Source organism: Marmota marmota, unplaced genomic scaffold (genome assembly GCF_001458135.2).
Source record: "Marmota marmota marmota unplaced genomic scaffold, marMar, whole genome shotgun sequence".
NCBI classification, from domain to species: Eukaryota; Metazoa; Chordata; class Mammalia; order Rodentia; family Sciuridae; genus Marmota; species Marmota marmota.
In genome coordinates, this window is record NW_026000075.1 from 12,048,453 (window position 1) to 12,070,165 (window position 21,713).

A 21,713-nucleotide genomic window follows, 5' to 3' on the forward strand; every position below is an offset into this window, starting at 1 on the left:
TCAAACTGATCTTAAATCCTAACACTATGGTTATGACCTACAAAATAGGATTCCTTAATTAGTCCAGACAATGTTAGCTAGGAGAAATGTGAGGTCTCTCCCCTCATGCTTCAGGGGAAAGTGGGACTGAGGCAACTCACCTCTCCTACAGCAAAGCAAGCAGCAGCCTCATATGGGAGAAACCAGCATGTCCCTAAGATAACTACTACATTTATGATGCTTCTAACTGGCAGTGAGGAGAGGGAGCAAGAGGACCTAACATCTTACATCTCCCTCCACATGCCTCTGCTCCATTCATGTTCACAATCCACTGTATCCTGACATGTTTTAATGAGGTAGGGAGGGTCCTCCAATATAGTCACATGAGTCACACCCTATCAAAAACCGTCCTATAGCAAAGCAAATATTTTTGTCAACATGAATGTTATCTTTTCTCCACAGGTAATTTGAAATAGTTTCTCCCAGGTTACAATATCCTAATGTACATAAATTTCTGCAAATGTCTGACACAAGTGGATATTTCCAAAGAGGAAATGTTTGCCAGTTATTCTACTATCAACTAATGAGATTAGTATTTTATTTGGAAAATGTCTGCCAAAACAGATAATAATCTATTTTCTTAGAACAGGCCCATAATTTGACAGTTTCTGGAATAGAAAACAAAATAAAATCAACTCTATGTGTCTTTGTCCAAAATTTCCAAACATTTACTTATATGTGTTTCAACAAAATGCATCTAGGTATTATAATATTTTTGATCCAGTAAAATGGGTTTCTTTTTTTAATTCTCCCTTGTACTTAGTCAATTCTTTACTAAATGTTCAAAGCAAATAAAGGAATTTAATCACCTAATGCTTAGCACTGATTGCAGCCCATTTACCTATGATTTAAACAGGCCATAAAGTCACTCTACTACAAAAACCTAGAGAACATCAAGGTTACATTTTTATGATCATACATTACCACCACAATATTGGTGAATAAAGTATAATTTTTAATTACTCAGGGCAATGCAGAATAACTTATTCCTGACTCACTGATCAGGTCCCCTATAAATTACCAGTAGATTATTATGAATGAGACTTTTTTAAATCAGTAGACGATACCTCTGGATATATCAGGAGATTGAAGGCCAATTTTGCAGACAGTTTGTTATTTTATTGCACAGATTTCACTTAAGGAACCAATTGCACCATCCGTGTTTGGAAAGTCTGGGGTCTCAGATGCTGATAACACCGTCAGCATTAACACCCGTAAAGCCAAATTCAACAGTACAGTTTACATTAAACATCGATTCATGATAGATAATAGAACAAAAACAAAGAAAGGGAAAAGGGCTTTTAAAAATGGGTTAATTTGAAGCATATGCAAATGTAGGATTAAAAACTATATCACACAAATCTGGAAATCAAAAATGTTTTGTGGAATGTCAGTAAAAGTTATACTCACTTGTACTGTTATTTATTGCATGATTAAAGTCTATTTGGTTCATTTCCTTCATACTGATGAACTGAGAATTTCAGGAAAACCATGGTTATAAAAATGATCCATCTTGAAAAAAGTATGTACAGATAAATGTAAACTCACAAACTAAAAAATATTCCCCACCCCTTGCCCTCAACTTATAAAAGGGAAAACTTTCCCTTGGAGAAAAAGTTCCACAATTCCCCTCCCTCCCCACCCCACGACCCCGATTCTATCTTTTTCTATCTCTTAGAAGTAAATGACCTTGGAATTGAAGAGGAGGGAGCAAACAAGAGAGGCATCTTTATGAGACTCCCATTGTCATCTGTAACAGTTTGAAAAGTGTCTTTTTTATTTCGCTCCCCTACCCGCACCCAACTCAGCCATGTTTGCAAGACATTTAAAATTTAGAGAGAAACAAAATTATTACTTTTTATTAAACAACAAAGGGATGCCCGAGAAAGCAGATAATAGTGGGCAACACCATGGACACTATTTGGGCATAATCTGAGCCAGAGATTTCTTTTAAGGCAACCAAAACGTGATGGGGGTGGAGGTGGGGGGGCGTGTTAAGACTACAAAACGCCAGGCAGGATGTTTTCTAGACCTTTGGCTTTGGTGCCTGGCCGAGAAGTGAACCTAGGGCCACGGGCCCAGCATCTACAGCACCTCCACGGGGCCGTGGCGGCTCTCTTATACATGTGCACTCTTGGCATGAGTCGGGGAGCTGGAGCCCGAAGAGTAGTAGAAACGGTTTTCACCAAATGCCTGGGCATCTCCAGCGCAGCAGACGATGACGCTGCCACCCACCAAGCACAGCACCGCACCAATCCAGCCCGCGTACAGGGAGTAGCCAAAGCTCACGATGGTGGTCTCACGGTGGGCGCACACAGGGAACCAGATGGTGGCGACGATGGCGCAGAGAGCTGCGGAGAAGGAAGAAAGCGGTGACTGGGCGCGTTCGCTCCACCTGCACACACCTCCCAACTGCTCCAGAAGAGCTCCCTACACACAGCTGCGCTCCCCCGGCAATCAGAACCTAAAGGCTTGCGCTATAGAATAAGTCGTGTCAAAGCAGCTTGCCCTGCTGGGTCCTTATTTTTTTTTTTTTTTCAACATGTGGCAGTGACAAAAGAACTCGCATGTAAAAACTGAAAAATAAATCATTTAGGACCAAAAATTTTTACTTGTACATCGTGACTCTCTATCTGAAATGCCAAGCCTATGACTACATTCACCTAATCATATAATGATTTTTCTCTTTACAGGTCTATTTCCTATGCCAGACTCTTGAGTTTTTCGAAGGCAGAAGCTGTGCCTTATTTATGTCTGCAGACTCAATGTTTAGCTCAGCACGAGGCATAGAGCACAGCGCTCTGTATGTATGCTTGTTGAATGACTGAATGACCTGAGCTATTCAGAGACTGGGAAACAAGATGACGCCCAAAGACCTGGAGAAGCTATGCAATTTCTCTTGCTGTGGTGAATGTTGCTAGATATCAGTGGAGCATCAGCTAAGGGTCTGAATTTGTGCTATGCTAGTGACGATCACAAAATCTCAACACGAAAATGAACAGTCCTTGGAGTAAAATAGTTCACCTATTCAAAGATTTTTTGATGATGATATTTTTCATGATGGGTCAAGATGGTACAACTTTGGGGCTGGGGATGTGGCTCAAGCAGTAGTGTGCTCGCCTGGCATGCATGGGGCCAAGGTTCGATCCTCAGCACCACATACAAACAAAGATGTTGTGTCCACTGAAAACTAAAGAATAAATTAAAAATTTAAAAAAAAAAAAAAGATGGTACAACTTTACTTATGGTCTTGGATCAATCAGGCTAACCTTCAGATTAAGTTTAGATTTCACAGTTTAAAATGAGAAATAGCTTCTATCTCATTTTGTCCTTCCCCTTTCCTAATTGACCAAGAGTCTATAAAAAATAAAAACAAGGGCATATAAAGACATTTTTTTAAAATTTCTACTACCAAATAGTGTAGCCACAAGATACGTGGAGCCACTAAACATTTATCATGAGGCTAGTGAGACAGAAGAACTGAATCTTGATTTTTTTTTTAAGTATTTATTTTTTAGTTGTAGTTGGACACAATACCTTTATTTTATTTATTTATTTTTTATGTGATGTTGAGGATCGAACGCAGGGCCTTGCATGTGCAAGGCAAGCGCTATACCACTGAGCCACAATCCCAGCCCCTTGAACTTTTTTTAATTTTTATTTTTATTTTTTAGTTGTTGATAGACCTTCTTTTTTTGGTATGTGGTGCTGAGAATCGAACCCAGTGCCTCACACATGCTAGGCAAGTGCGCTACCACTGAGCCCCAGCCCCCTGAATCTTGAATTTTTAAAAAAGATTAAAATTACAGCTCAAAACAAAGTAACTCCATGACTTCCTTTAGTATCATCTGATTTCTCACAACTATAAACAGGATGGAAATTTTGTTTCAAACTTTAAGTTGGGATGGCACATTATGGTTGACAGACATAGGACTAACAGTAATAGTGAGGTTTCTGCTTCTTAGTCATAAAAGCCATCAATAAAATCAAGACAGGGTCTGAATTGCCAGTCTAGTGTGCCACTGGAGTACCCTTGTTACTTTCTCTGATTTCTACTCATACTGAGTGATCTTCCTAACTTACCCTTTATGTCCACAGAAAAGAAATATAATTTTTCTATAAATAAACTCTAAAGCATGCAGCACAATACATTTGCTCCAAACTTTAGGAAAGATTTAAGTTTTACCCACTTCAAAAGACCCAACGGTCTCTTTGCACTTCTATATCTTACAACAGTTTTTTGTTGACAACAGAATAAACCTGCCCCCACAAGCAGGGTACACATACACATAAACAGATGGGATTCTTATCCAAAAAATTACAGTAGAAGTCAGAGGCAAGAGTGGATTCGGGGGGTCTTTGAATTGTCCAGATTGGTTTTCTAACAGCCTGAGTTTACTCCATGTATAGTGAGACAGGACCACTATAGGAATGAGAGGCAAATGTGCTCATGGGCCTTGGCCCACAGCCTGACAGCAGAACCCAGGAAGCTTCAGGTGTACCACCCTCAACCCACATCAGTTTTGCTTCATTGAGGTCAGGTTGCTCTGTATGCATCCTCTTGAACAGCTGCAGTAAGTTATCTTTAACACAGGGGGAAATGCTTGAGTTCAGTACACCTAAAACAAATTAATATTTCTACTCCTAAAAGTGACCAATAAAACGAGCTCCCTCCTTTGTCTCAGGGAGCCAGCCTGAGGTCTTATCAGAACTGTGTCTCCCTTCCTAAACAGAGGCCCCAGTAAAAGCCTCGTCTACATGTTCTCTTGCTTGACTCAATTTACTTCCTATGTCATCAGGTTAAAAGATCCCAGTATCTGGCATTAACAGTGAGCTGTCCACACAATTTAGGGGATTTGTTTTGTTTTGTTTTTGTAGTTCTGGAGATTGAATCCAGGGTGCTCTACCTTTGAGTTACATCCACAGCCATCTTTGTTTTATTTTTATTTACTTATTGAGGTAGGGTCTTACTGTATTGCCAAGGCTGGCCTCAAACTTGCAATCCTCCTGCTTCAGCCTCCCAGGTAACTGAGATTATCTGCAGATGTAAGGAGTTTATGTAGATTATCTAAGAGGCTAAAATCTTATATGTTAATGGCTTTCTTTTTATTAAAGAGTAAGCATAATAACATCCACTTCTATAATATGAAATACCAAAAAAAGATGTATCTTCCTTCTGTGAAGAACATTCAGGAAGACTGGTGTTTGAGATTTCCCTTTCCAGCTCAAGGGTTTTGAAAACCTCAGATACGGTAGAAAGCCCTTTTCTTTCTCTTCCTGCAGCCATGGATTCCAAATCAGGGTCTCTTGGAAAATTGCTTTCAGCCAGGCACAGTTGACTGATATCCTCCTCTAGAGCATTTCGGCCAAAGGGAACTACAGTAGATTCTCCCTGCAATACACAACCCTGCTATACACCCAGCCCCCCAGAGTGGCATCTGTTCCACTATAAGCAACCTAGCAAGGGCTTTCCAAACCTTATCTAGGCTTGTTTAGAGGAAAAAGGCAGAGAATTAAAAGCTGAATTATGTAAGAAGAAAATAAATAAAAGATTTGATTCCTAAACAACTGATTTGGTTGATTCAATCAATCTTTCCCATAAACAATTAACTGGTTTTAAAACAACTTATGGTTCAAATTGAATTTTACATTTTTCGGTTACTTTGTATTTACAAATACAACACACACACACACACACACACACGTATATGCACACACTCAAGAAAGCACCCCCCACATCCCCAAACCAAACAACTTGGAGATTTAGTTTAGATTTTATAGAATAAGACAAGAAATTGTCTCTAAGTTCACTTGATTCTTTCCCACAATAAAACAATAATAAAACTAGGTTATCTTCAGCTAAGAAAAGAATCAGACTCCCTCTTCCAAAGGTAACCTTCAACTGGTTTTAAGTGTCAGACATTTTGTTAGATTATATTACAATATAACTCATTGGAAAAAAAAAAAAGAAAAGAAAAATGTCTGGATACTTATATGATGAACCTCAGAGGACTGTGTGAGGAGGTGGGTACACCCAGGGCTCTACTTTCCCTTTTATACACACCAAAACTGACTTCCACAGTCATCAAAGCTTCATGTGACTTTAACACACATAGAGCCACACGCCTGTGATTTAGCTCATTAAAGGTTTCCTTCTTTTATAATCCATACAAAACAAGGCAAATAAGCAACAGCAGGCTCTTTATTTCCTAGTAGATAAATGTACTCTGGGAGGAATTCCTGTGGCTCTCAAAGATGAACCACATCAAAACCATTAAGAAAAGACAGACTACCGCACAACATGAAAGGAAATGAGAGGCTCACTGGGAGCAGTGACCTTCGACTGAACTCAAATTGAAAAATGTTTCAAAACTAAAAGAGGAGAATTTACTCCATGTCAGCCATGGTCTGAGGGAGAAAAGGATATGACCAGTAAAGTTAAAAACGCAAATCGAAATCACTGCTTGACTAAAAATTGTGAAATATTAATAAAACTGTCACTAATTTTAGACTTTATTAAAAACACAGAAGCCTTACTAAATTGACTTGTATTTGTAGATATACTCCCTCTGTCAAAAAAAATGCGTGAAATGATTCTGTTATTAGGGAAAAAATAAAGAAAGCGTTTTTCTAAAAAGTCACATTTACCTTTAAGGTAAGGAAAAATAGAGAAATACAAAGGAAATTTTCATTCTTGGATCTTGTTTTGTGTCATCAAAGTTTTTTTTTTATTAAGTCTCCAAAAACAATTTTAGCACTCAGATTTTTCAGTCTCTTTCTCCTATGTTAGCTTCAGAAGATGCAATCATTAATTGCAGAAGAGGTAAGGAATAATCTGCAATTTGGGAGTAGAAAATAAAAATTGTGAATATTCTTAGCTGTGTGGATACAGATCCTTTCACAAGAATACCTTACTCTTCAAAGAATAAAAGCTATTCTCTCTTTTGAAAATAAGTTTCAAGTAATGTCACACAATGTGTTTCTTAGTTGATAGGATACACCCTTTTTAAAAATTAACAATGATCTGACTTAACCAAGGAGAAAATATTTGGGAAGGCAATTTAGAGCAATGAAAGTTTTAGTGTACTTTCAAGGTCTTTAGAGATTAAATGGTACATGGTGATATTAGGGAGTTGAATAAATGTGAGACAACCTCACAAATAAATACAATTTTGATGTGTCAAAAGTTTTCATAGCAAAAAAAAAAAGAAAAAGAAAGGTCATGAAGTTAAATAAAATTGATACAAATGTGTTAGATTTGGGAGGTAACAAATCAGAAAAGAGAAAGAGAAACTGGGAAAGATCATCAGACACTGATATTTCTGCCTTCCTCTAATGAACACCTTTTTTCAAGTTTTGTTACCATCAATACAAGGTATTAAATAGACTTTCAAAAGCTTCATTTCTACCACAGAGTAATATGTATATCAAAATTATTTGAATTATGCTGACTATATACTATATTAGTAATACTGGGGGAGAAATCCTCCTTGATATGAAGCTGAGTTTGGAGACAAAAGCATCTGGAGCCTGGAAAAAATGGAGAATTGGGAAGATGAAACAGATAGGACGTGAGCTGATCATTACTGAGAAGGCATTTGGGTTCTGGATATTTGTTATACTATTCTTTCATGATAGCTTAAAATTTTCCACAAGTGTTTTTTTAAATCCTCCTCCATTTCACATTTTGCAATGCATTGAATGCTATCTTAGTATCAATACTATTATACAACCTAAGTAGCAATGATTAATTTTAACTTTTTTAAAACATTTATTTTTTAAGTTACAGGTGGACACAATATCTTTATTTATTTATTTATTTATTTATGCATTGCCGAGGATCGAACCCAGCGCCTCATGCATACTAGGTGAGTGCTCTACCTCTGAGCCACAACCTCAGCCCTAATTTTAACTTTTCACAAAGGAATCAATTTAAGCCAACAGGTAACAAGATTTCTAATGAGCTGATGGAGTCAATATCTTATTTATTGTTCTCTTCTCATATGAAACGAGAAAACTTCTGAGTTTTTCTCTTCCTCGTTTATCATTCTCTAAAATGTTGACATGTAACATACTTCTCTTACATAAGTGACCTTTAGGAGGAGCTAATATTTATAATAATCATCAAATCAATGGAATATATGAGTCCACTATTTTCCTGGCTTGCTTTCAAGATTTTTTTCCTTCATTTTTATTCCATGCATCATTATTTTTTTTTCCTATAACTTTTCAAAGCCAGCTTATGGTTGATTTTTTTTTTTAAGTCCTGGGGATTGAATCCAGGTCCTCAAGCATGCCAGGCAAGCACACCTCACTAAGCCACATCCCCAGATCCTTGTTACTATTTTTTTAATTTAGAATTTAGAGGCAGGAAGTATTCACAAAGCAGTTAGTGCCTCCAACTTTGCTGATGAGGTCATTTTAAGCCACAGTCATACTCAGTTGCAAATCTTATTTGGCAGAATATTTTTTCCATATTTTTTATTGGTGCATTATAATTATACATAATGGTGGGATTCGTTGTTACATATTCACACATGCACATGAGGAATTTTTCTAAGTATTTTCCCAATGTTCTGAATTTAAGGCATCACTCTTCATTCCACACTCAAGGATTCCTTTTTCCTACAGTACAGCTGATCCTGTGTGTATGACAAGCTCAGTTTGTCTCACATTTCCCCACACCCTTCATTTTACTACAATTTTACTGTTCACCTGAAGTTCCAAATTAAGTCGACTTTTTCTACTACCAACAGCGATCAGGTGTTTTAAAAGGAAGAAGAGCTGATCACCGGGGCACACACCTGTGAACACAGCTACTCTGGAGGCTGAGGCAGGAGGATCACAAGTTGAGGCCAGCCTGTGCTACCTAGTGAGACCCTGCCACAAAACAAAATTTTAAAAGGGCTGGGAAGTGGAGGGGAGGTATAGCTCAGTGGTAGAGCCCTTGCCTCCCAGGGGAGAAGCCCCCAGAAATTAAAATTTAAAAAGAAAGAAGACAAAAAGATTCTTCAAAAAGCACATTGCCTTTCCTTTTATTCCCTACCTCATTCCTTTAAGAAACATCCAAATAAAGTGCTTTCTTACTTTACTCTCTAACTTTTGCAGCAAGGTAAGAATTGGAGTGAAGCAGAACTGAGCCAGTGTTTTCAGTAGGGTAGCTTGTTTTGGCTTTCCATCATGGAATCAGCAAAAATCTTCAACTCTTGACCCCCATGCTCTGTTTTTTAACAGAGTAAATAAAGGAAACATTTCCATTGGACCAGGGCACAAGGTATGTTTCCAGAAACAGGTTATTATCTCTCCTTACTAGTTCCAAGAGTGGAGATGACCCTGCAGAAATTAGACATGATTGCAAGAATAGCCAGTTACCCTCTGGGTTAACTCTCTCTTTCCTCTAACCAACAACAACAAAAAGAATGACCATTTACTGAGCACTTACTATGTGGCAGATTTCCATGCTAGATATTTCTTTGTTCTTTCTAACCAGAAAAGTAAGCATTATTATTCCCATTTTATAGAAAGGCTCAGAGACATCAAGTACTTGCCCCAGTATAAACACTACAAAGCAATAGATTCCAAATTCAGTACAGTTGGGTCTAACTCCAGCTGACTAGATAAAACAATTCAGGGCTTAGACACCGCCTGCCTTGGCAGGGACTCTTGGAAAGCTACAAACAGATTAGATTGGCCTCAGATCCACCCCAGATCTGAGAAGCCTGCTGCTCCTTGAGCTACTCATCTGGCTTAAGAAGCCAGCAGCATCAGGCTTATATTCCTTCCCCACAGCAGGAGCTAAACCTCACAGCATTTCACAGCATTAAAGTGAGACTGCTCAGAAGATAGAGTTGTTACAACAGACATAAATTTTTTAAGTTTTCAAAAAAAAAAAAAAGTTACAGATTTCCAGGGTCAGGAAGAGCTGATTTTATTTGTATTCACAGTTTCCGTACCAAGGCCTGTGTGACACTGTGTCCAGTTCCCAGGCCCCCAGCTCCAGGGTTACCCCACCCCCTTTGGTCAGCAACCACACCTCAATGGTGCACCATCCGGTGACCCTAGAACCCAGCATGGGCCCAGCACTGGCTTGCCTGGGACAGTGACCAGAGACCAACCAGAGCTACACAAAGAGAGCCTTCACTCTCTTGCTCCTCCCACTCACTGCCAAGGGTGGAAAACAAGGCACTTTGGGCTGGGGTGAGAAGACCTAGAGGAGATCAGCAGGTGCCACACTTGAGACAATGAGCTTTACATTTCCAGAGCTGGCTCCTCCTGGTCAAAACAACATTTAACCCAAAGGCAAAGGGCAACCCGCTGAGAAACGAATCCCGACAGGAACCATCCAAGAGGTGGACAATTCTGGAAATGCAAGCTGTAAAGGGTCCAAGAGTGAGTTCCTTCACCCCATCCAAGTGGTGAGCAGCTAGCTTCCTGTGGGGTCAGATCACCGGACCCCCTGTCTCCCTTATTATTTCATTCCACACAGGCCAAGGGGACTGAGGGGCCCATCCCCACCCCCCGGCCCCACCTCACTTGCCTTTTCTATGATACTGTCTTCCTATACAAAACCACTTTAAAAACTGAAGAAAGCCAGGGCTGGGGATGTGGCTCAAGTGGTAGCGTGCTCACCTAGCATGCGTGAGGCACTGGGTTCAATTCTCAGCACCATATAAAAATTAAAAAAAAAAAAAAGATATTGTGTCCACCTAAAACTAAAAAATAAATATACAAAAAAAAAGTAATGAAAATCTAATTCAGCTAAGACATTTCAAATCACTAGTTGCTCCTCCTGGACCAAAAACAAACAAACAAAACCTGTGCCTGGTGCACAACTAGACAATTCAACTGGAGTTTTTAATTAATTAATTTTAATTAAGTATATATGACAGCAGAATGAATTTGATTCATTGCACAACAATTCAGCTGTTTTTAAACCCATCTATACTTTATCACTCTATTTTCCAAAGAGTTTGTTTGTATTTATTGTAATCCACTGTGGATACTCTGTGACTCTCCTATGAAAGGCCAGAATTTCTAAACATGAACACCCGAGACAACACACCCATCCTTTGTCTCTGCCATCCTCAGAGCTCAAGCGAACCTTCTGGGGCTTCTAGGAGAATGTGAGGAAAGTAATAAACAGCAAGTGGCTGGGAAGAGGTCTTCTGAATTCCACCACCCAGTTCATCATACAGCTTTGGCCTCCCCTTTGGAAAGGAGCACAGAGATCTGACCACGAGAAGGGGCGCCTGCGCCTTACAGGGCAGGAGGCTGTGTGTGTGTTCCGTGGGACACTTGCACAGATTCTTTGTGGCTGGAATCAAAATCTCCAGGCCCAGATTCTTGTCTGGAAATTATTAGCTTTTTTCACTCACACAGACATACCCCCCGCCCTTTGAATTCTCTATATTTTTACAATCAACCACAAACTCTGCCCTTTTGAAATCCTGGGAAATGATGCCCACCTCTCCTGTGCCCTCACCTCATTGGGGTCACTGTGAGTGAGAAGCCTCCTAGTGTAGAGTAAGCATCATAAGTGACATGGACATATACAGAACGCTGACGTCTTCCAACCCTTCAAGTGCATGATTGCATGACCAAATCTGCCACTTTGAGAATGGGAATCCCTTGTCCCAGGAAAGGGTGACTTTATACCTAACCCATATCCAGATCAGTTTCTGCTCACTGATATGTACACTCTCCAACAAGAACTGCTGCTCTTAAAATCCACATCTTCTGTAAGGATTTAGATGTGCTAATAGAATCAGCATGGGTGGGGAAAAGGAAATGGAGATAAATGAAATCAGCAAAGAGAGCAGAGCTAGAAGCCTCCACCACTGCTTGTTAAATCAAGCCTTGGGTGTAGGTGTGATCAGCAAAGCTGAACAAGCACGTGACATTTCCTTGACCTAGCCTCTCCCTCCATCCAATCCAGTACCCAACCACCTTCTCTTCAACACTCAGGACTCATTGCTGGGTTCCTCTACTCTAGGAAACACCAAGGTTTCAGTGCCTTCTTACTGTGTGCACAACCTGAGTAGCTTTTTAGATGAGCACACACGCCACATACTCTCTGTACATTCAAAGCAGACACTGCCTCCCTTCCCCATGCCGCTAAGGCCCACATAGTGCCTGGTGCACATGCTAAATGAGCACTGATTACACTTAATGAACATCACTTTTTTTCTCTTTCGTCATATATTAACAGGTTCTCAATCTTGGCTGTACATAAGAGCTGTACAAATCAACCCAGGAGCTTTCAAAAACATCTTTCCCTGGCCTGATCCCCAGAAACTTCTGATTCTATTATCTGCTGTGGAATCTGAATATAAGGGTTCTAAAAGAAATTCCACTGTGTGGCCTGAATGGAGAGCCACCATGCAATTCTCTTCTGTCCTTCTGGTCTCTCCCTTTGTTTTGGCTACCCTCAAACCTTAAAATCTTCTTTTTCTTTTTCTTTTTACTTGTTTCTTCGTGCGGTGCCCTCCACCCCCAACATTACTGAGCCCTCTGTTTAAACTTGTCATCAAATAGGAGGGGATCTCTTATGCCGTCAATTGCCTCGAGGATTCTCTTGGCTTCCTTTCACATTTATCTTGAACTTGAGGAAGCAGCAACCACAAGATTTGAATTTGAGATCCATCAGGTTCTCAGAGTTGGGCTGTGTATAGAAGGCTTACCCAGCAGAATGAGCATGACTCCTGCCAGCTGGGCCCGCCGGTACTTGGCCACACCAGGCTCATGGCCCATTCGGATGCAGGGGAGAACTGTCAGCAGCAGCAAAATGGCCGGCAGACCCAGAACTGAGGCGGCGATCATTAGGGCCCGGCAAGCCTGCACGTAGCCTAGGAACAAGAGAAAAGATAGGGTAGATTAGATCAAGGGTCCTCTTGGTTCCTGAGGCCCACCTGACATGAATTCCTTTCTTCTTCTCACCCCATTCCAAGATTTGAAATAGGCTAAATGTTTCCCAGGATAACTTCACACCTTCAACTTCAACTTTCACAGCAACTTGGCAACAAAAAACGGGGGTTAGAGAAATGGAATGTATGTTCCTGGTTTAGATCATTTGGTCAAGCTTCCAGGATGGAGGGTCCAGAGCCTATTTACATTATTATAACACCTTGTAAAACTCTGGTGGAAATTCAAATCTTCAAAGAAGTCTTCTGCAGTGGTCTGTGTGGGTTCCAGTCTTCTGTTGATCTGCTCTACCTAAGTCACTTTGGGAAAGTTACTTAACTGCTATGTTCTCACTATAGAATAAAAAAATCAAAAAAGTGCCTACATCTCTCTGATAGAATTCTACAGAAAAGTAATTAATTCATACGGTGCTTAAAACAATTCCTATTCTGAGTACTGAAAATAGTTAGCCATTATCATTTGTGTTACTACTTTTATCTGCATATACTGACTGATTTCATGCCTAAACATCTGCTTTTAATTCACTTTGGATATGAATCGTATGTGGCCCTGAACTAGAGTAGTTTAAGATTCAGGCTTCTTTTCTCCACAACCTCCTCAGAGGATGCTATCCTCGTGACTCCTGCCCTCTATAGATGTTCAGGCTCCATCCTGACCCACAGTGCTCTGAACATGCTTCCCCAATTGTCTGTCCATCTTTGTCTTAAAGTGATCTCTCCAGCCCTGGGGATTTCTGGAGGCCAGACACCTGCCTTGGCTTTCATGTGACCACAAATGATGATGTAAACAAAAAAATTACAAATGAAAGAATAAGTGGATTGAATAATAAGGAAGTAGAACAAAGCTATCTAAACTCTATACTGTCAAGTAAAATGCCAAGTAACAACTTTATTAAGAAACAGATTATAATATGTATAATTATTTATGTAGAATAAATATGGCAAGGTGCTGGGAGAAATTCACAAACTTAAATTTACTGCTTCATTATTAAATTTATTTTTTATTAAAACACTCCTCCCCACCCTACCCCCCCCACCTCGCAAAAAAGTGACATTCATGTCCCTCCTTTTTATGCTCAAACTTAACTAATCCTCACACACCAGGCCCCCCACACCAAATCCAGCCAGCCCGCCTTGTGCACCAAGACCCAACTTTAGCACTGTCTCTTAGCAAGGTATATTTTGCCAGAGTTCAGATTCCAGAAGAGCTCTCTTACAGCCACTGCCCATGTCAGCTTCTTTGGAATTAAAAATAATTCATTAGGTATCTACTGACATGAAGACTCTCAAAGAAGAGCCAAAGAAGTCTGAGGCCCAGCCTCTTCCTGCCCTTTCAATCTGTAGGAGAGGCAGGAAAGACACAAAGGAGGTAGCCAACTAGCAACAGAGGTTCTGAAATTCATGGCACAGGCTGTCCACGTGCTACAGTGACAAGGCCATTTCCAGAAGTAAAACATGGAGGCTGAGGACATCCCCGCCCCCAACAAAAGTATAAGGGGGGCAGAGATCAGGAAGGGTTAAGCCCTCCCCATAATATTTTCCACCCTGGAGAATGGCCCATGTTCTCTGAAAACAAACCACTTGGCACTGAATGCTCAGTAAATTTAACTCCACGGGAAGCAGAAGAATAAATTTATCGTTCGGTCACAGGTCCTTAAAAATTCCATGCCCAGATTTTAATAGCTACCCTTTATGGAACATCTATTACACAAAAGAAAGTTTACATTTCTTGTCTCATTTAATCCCTAAAGCAATCTTAAAAGATAGATAGTTGATTGTATTTTAACTTTTAAAAGACGACAAATGGGGATTCAAAGAGGTTAACAACTTTTCTCTAATCACCCAGATTGTGAGTGTTGGGATCAGAACCAGCATTAACTGACGCTGGATCCTGATCAGGGTTTGCTGGCCTCTTCAGTCTTTCTGAAAGGGTAATGAAAGGCAGACATAATGAGCACTGTGCACACCTATCATGTGCCAGAGGTGATAGCCAGGTTAGGAGAGGATGCAAAGACGGTAGGAGAGAACTTACAACAATAAAAACAAAACAAAACAGAAAAGTGACGTTATAAAGATAAGCCAAGTATTAGGGCAGCAAAGAAGAAGGGAGATTTATTCCAATTGCCAGGACTGCGAAATAGGGCCAACTTGGGGTACTAACGGGATGCAGAATTTCTGAACGTCAAAGACTTCTCGGAGAAGGCACAAAGTGAACCTCCTAGAAGGGTGGCTTCAGAGTCAGGTTTCTCTCAGTCTGAAAGAAGCCAGCGCAGAATTCACAAAGGCTCGAGGGGACAGTGGAAGAGCCAGGTGAAGAATGAGCCCGCAGGGCAGGGCAGATTTCTAGCAGAAAACTTGAGGGGGCGCGCGTGGCCTCGCTATTCATTCAACTTAGCTTGTAGTTATTTCGAAATTCAAATTTGCCCAAAATTTTCCCACAGGACTACAAAGGAAGATGGGGCTCCCAGTGGGAGTGGGAGAGGCGGAGGCTGGTCAATTCTTCCCCCTGCTCTCCACTCACAGCTGCAAGCCAGAAGTAATGACTTTTGGCGGCGCTCAGTGTCTCTTGCAATGTAGTCTGTACTCTTCCCATCCAACTGGAGGGTCATGGAGCAGGGGAGGGTGTCACCGCAGCGTCGCTGTCGGACTCCTCCATAGCAGAGGCAGAGATAGGGTAGAGTAGATAAAATAGACCCTGGGGACTGAGAGAATCAACCTGGGATTTGCTAAACTGGGCAGCCCAGAGACATCCTTAGTGAACTTCTTGGCGACAGGGCGGGTGGGCGGGTGGAGCTAGGAGCTCCCTAATCTCTCCAGTGCGCCTGACCCATCCCGGGAGGACTGAGAAACAGCCCGCACCTGTTTGAATCGCTCCAGTGCATGCGTTTCACTCTTTCCTCCTCGCTTCTGCAAGAATCTTAACTGGCAGCCCCGAGCCAGTGGGAAGAGTCTGGGACCAGGACAGTAAAGTACTTCTGGTCAAGTGACCATGGGAGCAATGGAGGGGTGGGACGGTGGGAATCCACTTGGTCTGAGTCCCTACTCTGTGTCTGTATCTCAGTTCATTAAATTCTTAAAGCGGCTGGACCAGCGTTGCCACTGGCCAAATTATCATTATTATCCCAAATTCTAGATAAGAAAATTGAGACCGAGAGGGATTAAGTTTAGAACTGCCTAAATCTACATCAGGGTGGGAGTTGGGGATGTAAAAAAAAAAAAAATGAGCCCAAAGGTCCTTGAGCCCCCAAATGTTTCTGTGAACTCTGTCTGCTGCCCGCTCTCTGGTCTACGAAGAGAATGTGAGCTTAGAAAGCAGCGCTTGCACAGTGGGGGTCCTTACCCGGCAAGATGAGGATGTCCACCAGGGGCTTGCAGTGGTACAGCCCCGTGGCCATGACGCAGTCAGCCCACAGCCCCTTGGAACCCAGTTCGTCCAGCTTGCGGCAGGTAGGGATGGTGTAGCCACAGGTCACCACCCAGTCATTGGTGGATGTGGTGACGATAATGCCGATCCAGCCCACGAAGCTCGTGACGAAGCCCACCACTTGCAGGCACGTGGCCACCATGGTGGCCACCTCGACGTCCACGCGCCTCGACCCTCACTGACTGCGCCCGGACTCCGGGCTGGACAGCGCCTGCCCTGGTAGGTACTCCCTGTGCTGAACTGGCCAGCCGCTTGCTGGCGATCGCCCGAGGCTGGACCCTCGAGGTGGAGTGGGCCGCTCGAGACTGCGAGCCCAGCACGGACGACGCGGCGGCGGCGGGCGCACAGCTGAGACAGCGACGGACGAACTGCTGGGACAGCAGCGCTGCTGGGTGGCGCGCCCCCGCCCCCCTCTTTAAATCCCGTGGCTTCGACCGACGAGCGCCAATCCGCGACCGCCCGGGGTCGAGCCCGCCAATCGCAGGGCGGGGTCCAATGGTGTGGAAGGGAGCCGGGTAAAGGGAGGGGGGTTCGTCTCCTCGCCCGAGTGACACTCGATCCGTGTTGGAAAGTAAAATAATTCCATCCTGGTCTGAGACGTGGAGAGCGGAAAGAGGGCTCTTTCTGTTCTGCTGCGAATTGTTTCTCTTCTTGCCACCCCTCTCTCATCTCTCTGGGTCTCCGTTTCGCTCCATCCCTCCTCACCTTCTACCCACTCAGCTGTGAGTACACCCAAGGTCCCAAGTACAGTTCTCCCATAGCCCAGGATCGTAACTGATAACTACCCAAAAGTTCAGAGGTGACAAATTCAGCATACTATGGGTATAGTGAGGGAGGGGGGAAATATATACATATTATATGTATATTATATACATATAATTTTATACATATTATATATATATACACATACATATATGTACATGCATTTTACATATTTTAGCTCATTTATTCTCACAAAACCTTTGTGGTTAAAAGTAATTGTCAATTACACATAGAAGAAAGCGCGAGATGAAGGCTAAGTGGCCCCAAGTTCACCCAGCTGGCAAGGAGAAGACTCCAAGGTCCCATCTCACCTCCCTTACTAACCATTCTTGGGAGGAAATCCTGCCGGATCATCAGTTTCTCAGAATTGATTAATTAATTTATTATTTATTTATGTTCTCTCTCTCTCTCTCTCTCTCTCTCTCTCTCAAATGTTTGACTTATTTTATTGTATCTCTTGATCCATTCATTTGGACCACAGCCTCCTCATCAATTATGCAATTTAAAGGTGTGAAGTAGGGCTGGGGATGTGGCTCAAGCGGTAGCGTGCTCGCCTGGCATGCGTGCAGCCCGGGTTCGATCCTAAGCACCACATACAAACAAAGATGTTGTGTCCACCGAGAACTAAAAAAAATAAAATAAACATTAAAAAATTCTCTCTCTCTCTCTCTTTAAAAAAAAAATAAAATAAATAAAGGTGTGAAGTACAGTAGAATGAATCAGACATAACTTTCCTAGGTTCATATTTGAGTACACAACCAGTGAAACTCATCATGTACAACCACAAGAATGGGATCCTAATTAGAATGTTATACTCCATGTATGTATAATGTATCAAAATACACTTTACTGTCATGTATTTCTAAAAAGAACAATTTTTTTTTTTAAATGGCAGAGTGGCACTAAAAAATAAATAAATGGGTGTGAAGGATTTTGGCAAACACAAAAACGTCCTGCTCAAGTATTCGAGAATCTCAGATGCTTAGGATTTATTACGGATTATATTCTTTGGAATAATCATATTGTCTAAATAATGAAAAAATAACAGACATGGATCACAAATTACAGGTACTGAGCTTCCCATAGTCATTCCTAATGCTGGTATCATTGCAAGTCACCATATTTTCTAGGAAAGTCTGTCCTTAAGAGACAATTACATTTCTGTGGTGACCACAAAGAAATCAACTGCACAAACTGAAATGGCTCTATAATAGATGCCTAGTGCAAGGGCCAGAATGATCACCCAGAAAACAGGGACTACAAACATAGGCCAGGCTGCTGAGTTCAAATCCTGACTATACTACTTACTGGCTGTGAGACCAAATTACTTCACTTTGGGGGTTTGTTTTTGTTGTTTGGTTTTTGGTCTTCTTTACTCATTTGTAAAATGGGGGTCAAAATAGTGCCTACCTCATAATTTTCTTAATGATTATGTAAGTTTTTATCCAGACAGGGCTTATAATAATGTCTGCTACAAGATAAATCCTCAATAATCCTGGGCTATTCTAAATAGAACATGATGCTTCAGAACTCTTGAATTTGTACCTATGTATTCTCCCTACATTTATTTAAGTTTGATTTGTGGCAACTATTTTATAGATAGATATCTCCTTTTTGATAGTGAGCCATTGGGTTTGGGGAGTATTTCATCACCTGTCTATTAATCTGGATGCTTCCAGATATTCCCTTATAACATTCAAAAATATCTTTTGTACTAAGTACAAGATAAAATATAAAACCCAAGCAACATCAATTCATCACAAAAAGACTGATAAAATATGCACTCTTATGATTCTATTAACATTTGATATTCATGAAAATTCAACCAATCATATCTAGCAATGCCCAGGTAACTGACAGGTTACATGCAGCATAGATGTTTTTGTAAAGCCAGATTTCAGAACTCAGGCACTAAGTGGTAAAGAGAGTTGCAAATTGTTGAGATTGCTATCTTGGAGTGGAACTTCCTGGGTTCATATTTCTATCTTCACCCCTCAGTTTGTTCCTTAACCTATGTGACTCTCAGATTCTTCACTCTAGAGAATAGCAATGGGAGGATTAGGCAAGCTAACTTACACAAAGTATTTAGCACAGTGCCTAGTACCGATGGACATTCATTCATGTTAGCTACTATTTATATTATTTATTGGTAATACACGTTTGATAGAGTCGAAAGCTAAATAATCAGGTTATTATTATTATTACTATTATTATTATTATCATCATCATCATCTAATGAGAGAGATTATCAGTGTCTAAACAATCCCAACATAGATATACAAAATGCCACCCATGGAAGGCCAGTTTATAATTAGTTGGAATAAATTAGCCATAAGTAAAGAGAGGGCATATCCATTCAAACGGAAGTCAGAACAACACTGAAGCACTGAAAACTGGGAGCCACGAGGCAGATAGAAGCTGTGAGAATCCATAGGATTTCCTGTCCACAGGAGATGGTCTTGTGGCCCACAGATTCAGTACGCAACCCCATGGCAAGGCTTGCTGAATCGTGGGGAAGTCCATTGAATTGCCTTAGCTGAGGTCTTGCACCCTCATCCACATTCCTTAATTGTGACTTATTCCTGAAGCTCTTCTTACGATGCTTCTAACTTCCCACGTAGCATGATTTAAACTGACATTCCTGGTCCAGGGTCCTTTAAGTTGTGAGAGTGAGTCTCTTGGGGCCTAAACACCCCAGACAAGAGTCAACAGTGGGACCCCAGACCATCCAGACAAAGGCCTTCTTAGTTAATTTTCTCTTGGAAAACTCCATCATGCCACCTCTTCACATTTCTACAATATACAAACAGTACTAGAAAGATGTGGATGACACTTAATTTCAGCCCAATATTCTTTCCATTATGAAAAATGTAAGAAGAGTCTTTCCTATGGCTCAAGCAGAAGAAACTTGATTTTATTCTTTTTCCCCAGATATTTGAAGGGCAGGATTAGAGGATCATGGCATGAATGCCCTAAAATACAGATGTGTACTGAACAAAAGAAATGACCAGGTTAAAAGTTCTATCATTTTCATCTAAAAATAGTCAACCAAACTAAAGTGCAATTCAATTAGAACATTAACTCATGTTCAAGCCAAATAGCTTTTGAAAGCAGCAAAAGCCACCCTGAAAGCAAAGCTTGAGCCAAAGGAGTGTGCTGTCAGCGCCTACTAGCGGTTATCTTCTAGCATTGCATACCTGTAAAAAAAAAGTTTTCTGTGTAAAGGGAGCTGTGATTTGTAGAAAAACATGATTAACCTCAACTTCACACATGCTAAATAGTGATAATTAGGCTTAACTAGAATATGCATTTCTTTGTGACAGGTTTCTTTATATATTAAAAAATATGCATCTCTTTAGTAACCAAACATAAAAACACAGGATGTATATGAAATTACTTAGGTAAGATTATTCCTTTAAAAATCAGGTACTTTTAGCCAGGCACGGTATCACATGCCTGCAATCCCAGCATCTTGGAAGGCTGAGGAAGGAGAATCACAAATTAAAAACCAGCCTCAGGGGGCTGGGAGGTAGAGCGCTTGCCTCTATTGTGGCTCAGTGGTAGAGCGCTTGCCTCGAATATATGAGGCACTGGGTTCAATCCTCAGCACCACATAAAAATAAATACGCAAAATAAAGATATTGTGCCTATGTATAACTAAAAAATATTTTTTAAAAAACCAGCCTCAGCAAATTAGTGGGATCCCATCTCAAAGCTCAGTGGTTAAGCACCCCTTTTGGTACCAGGTTCAATCCCTGGTATGTATGTACATACATACATACATACATACATACAAAAATGTCAGGAGTTTTTAATAGAATTTTTTTTGGTGTTTGGTACCAAACCTAGGGCCTTTTGCATGGTAGGCAAGTGCCCTACCATTGATCTATAACCCCAATCCCCAAAGGATTTCTTTTCAACAGATAGATTCTTCTGGTAGATTTTAAGTATTTGATAATGCAGAAATCCCACATAACATCATTTTAGAAATATCATAATATAAATTTATAGTGCAAACAAGTGTATCAAAGCAGGGTTTAAAAATGAAATGCCCTGTGAATTTTGGGATTTTTGTCTATTTTGTTCATCACTAAAACCTCAGAATGTTGTACAGTGCCTAACACTCAATACATATCAGTTGAATGGAGCTGAATAGAAGGGAAAGAGAGACAGAAATAGAGATAGAGACAGAACCAGACAGAGAGACAGAGAAACTGAATTTGCAAGCCTCCTAAGTTTCACTAGGATGGGAATCTGAAGATATGGTACAGAATAAACCAGGAAAGATGAAACCTGGAGTGGGCAAGACCCTTTGTGGTCTCTAAGAAAGTAGAACCTTCACCAATAGAAGAGATGTGTACTGCTCAGCTCTGAATAAAAAAAAAGTCTCCGGTTACCCAGAGATGCTGGCCTCAACCAATGTATCTCCATCCAAGAAGAGCTGCACCTTCACACACTACTTCCATCTAGAACTTCAAATTCAGCTTCTAAGCTGGGTGTGATGGCATGTGCCTTTAGTTCCAGCTACTTGGAAGGCTGAAGCAGGCAGATCACTTTTATATCTGTCT

The 21,713-nt window shown here is 41.0% G+C and overlaps 1 protein-coding gene across 1 annotated transcript; it reads right to left on the reverse strand.

Moving 5' to 3' along the window:
* Positions 1-1,136: 1,136 nt before the first annotated feature.
* Cldn11 (claudin 11) lies at positions 1,137-16,730 on the reverse strand. The gene is made up of 3 exons (XM_015494346.2): positions 16,300-16,730; positions 12,720-12,884; positions 1,137-2,390 (listed from the first exon to the last, which is right to left on the reverse strand). The coding sequence occupies exons 1-3, from the start codon at positions 16,523-16,525 to the stop codon at positions 2,158-2,160; spliced, it is 624 nt and encodes a 207-aa protein (XP_015349832.1). The 5' UTR covers positions 16,526-16,730; the 3' UTR covers positions 1,137-2,157.
* Positions 16,731-21,713: the final 4,983 nt, after the last annotated feature.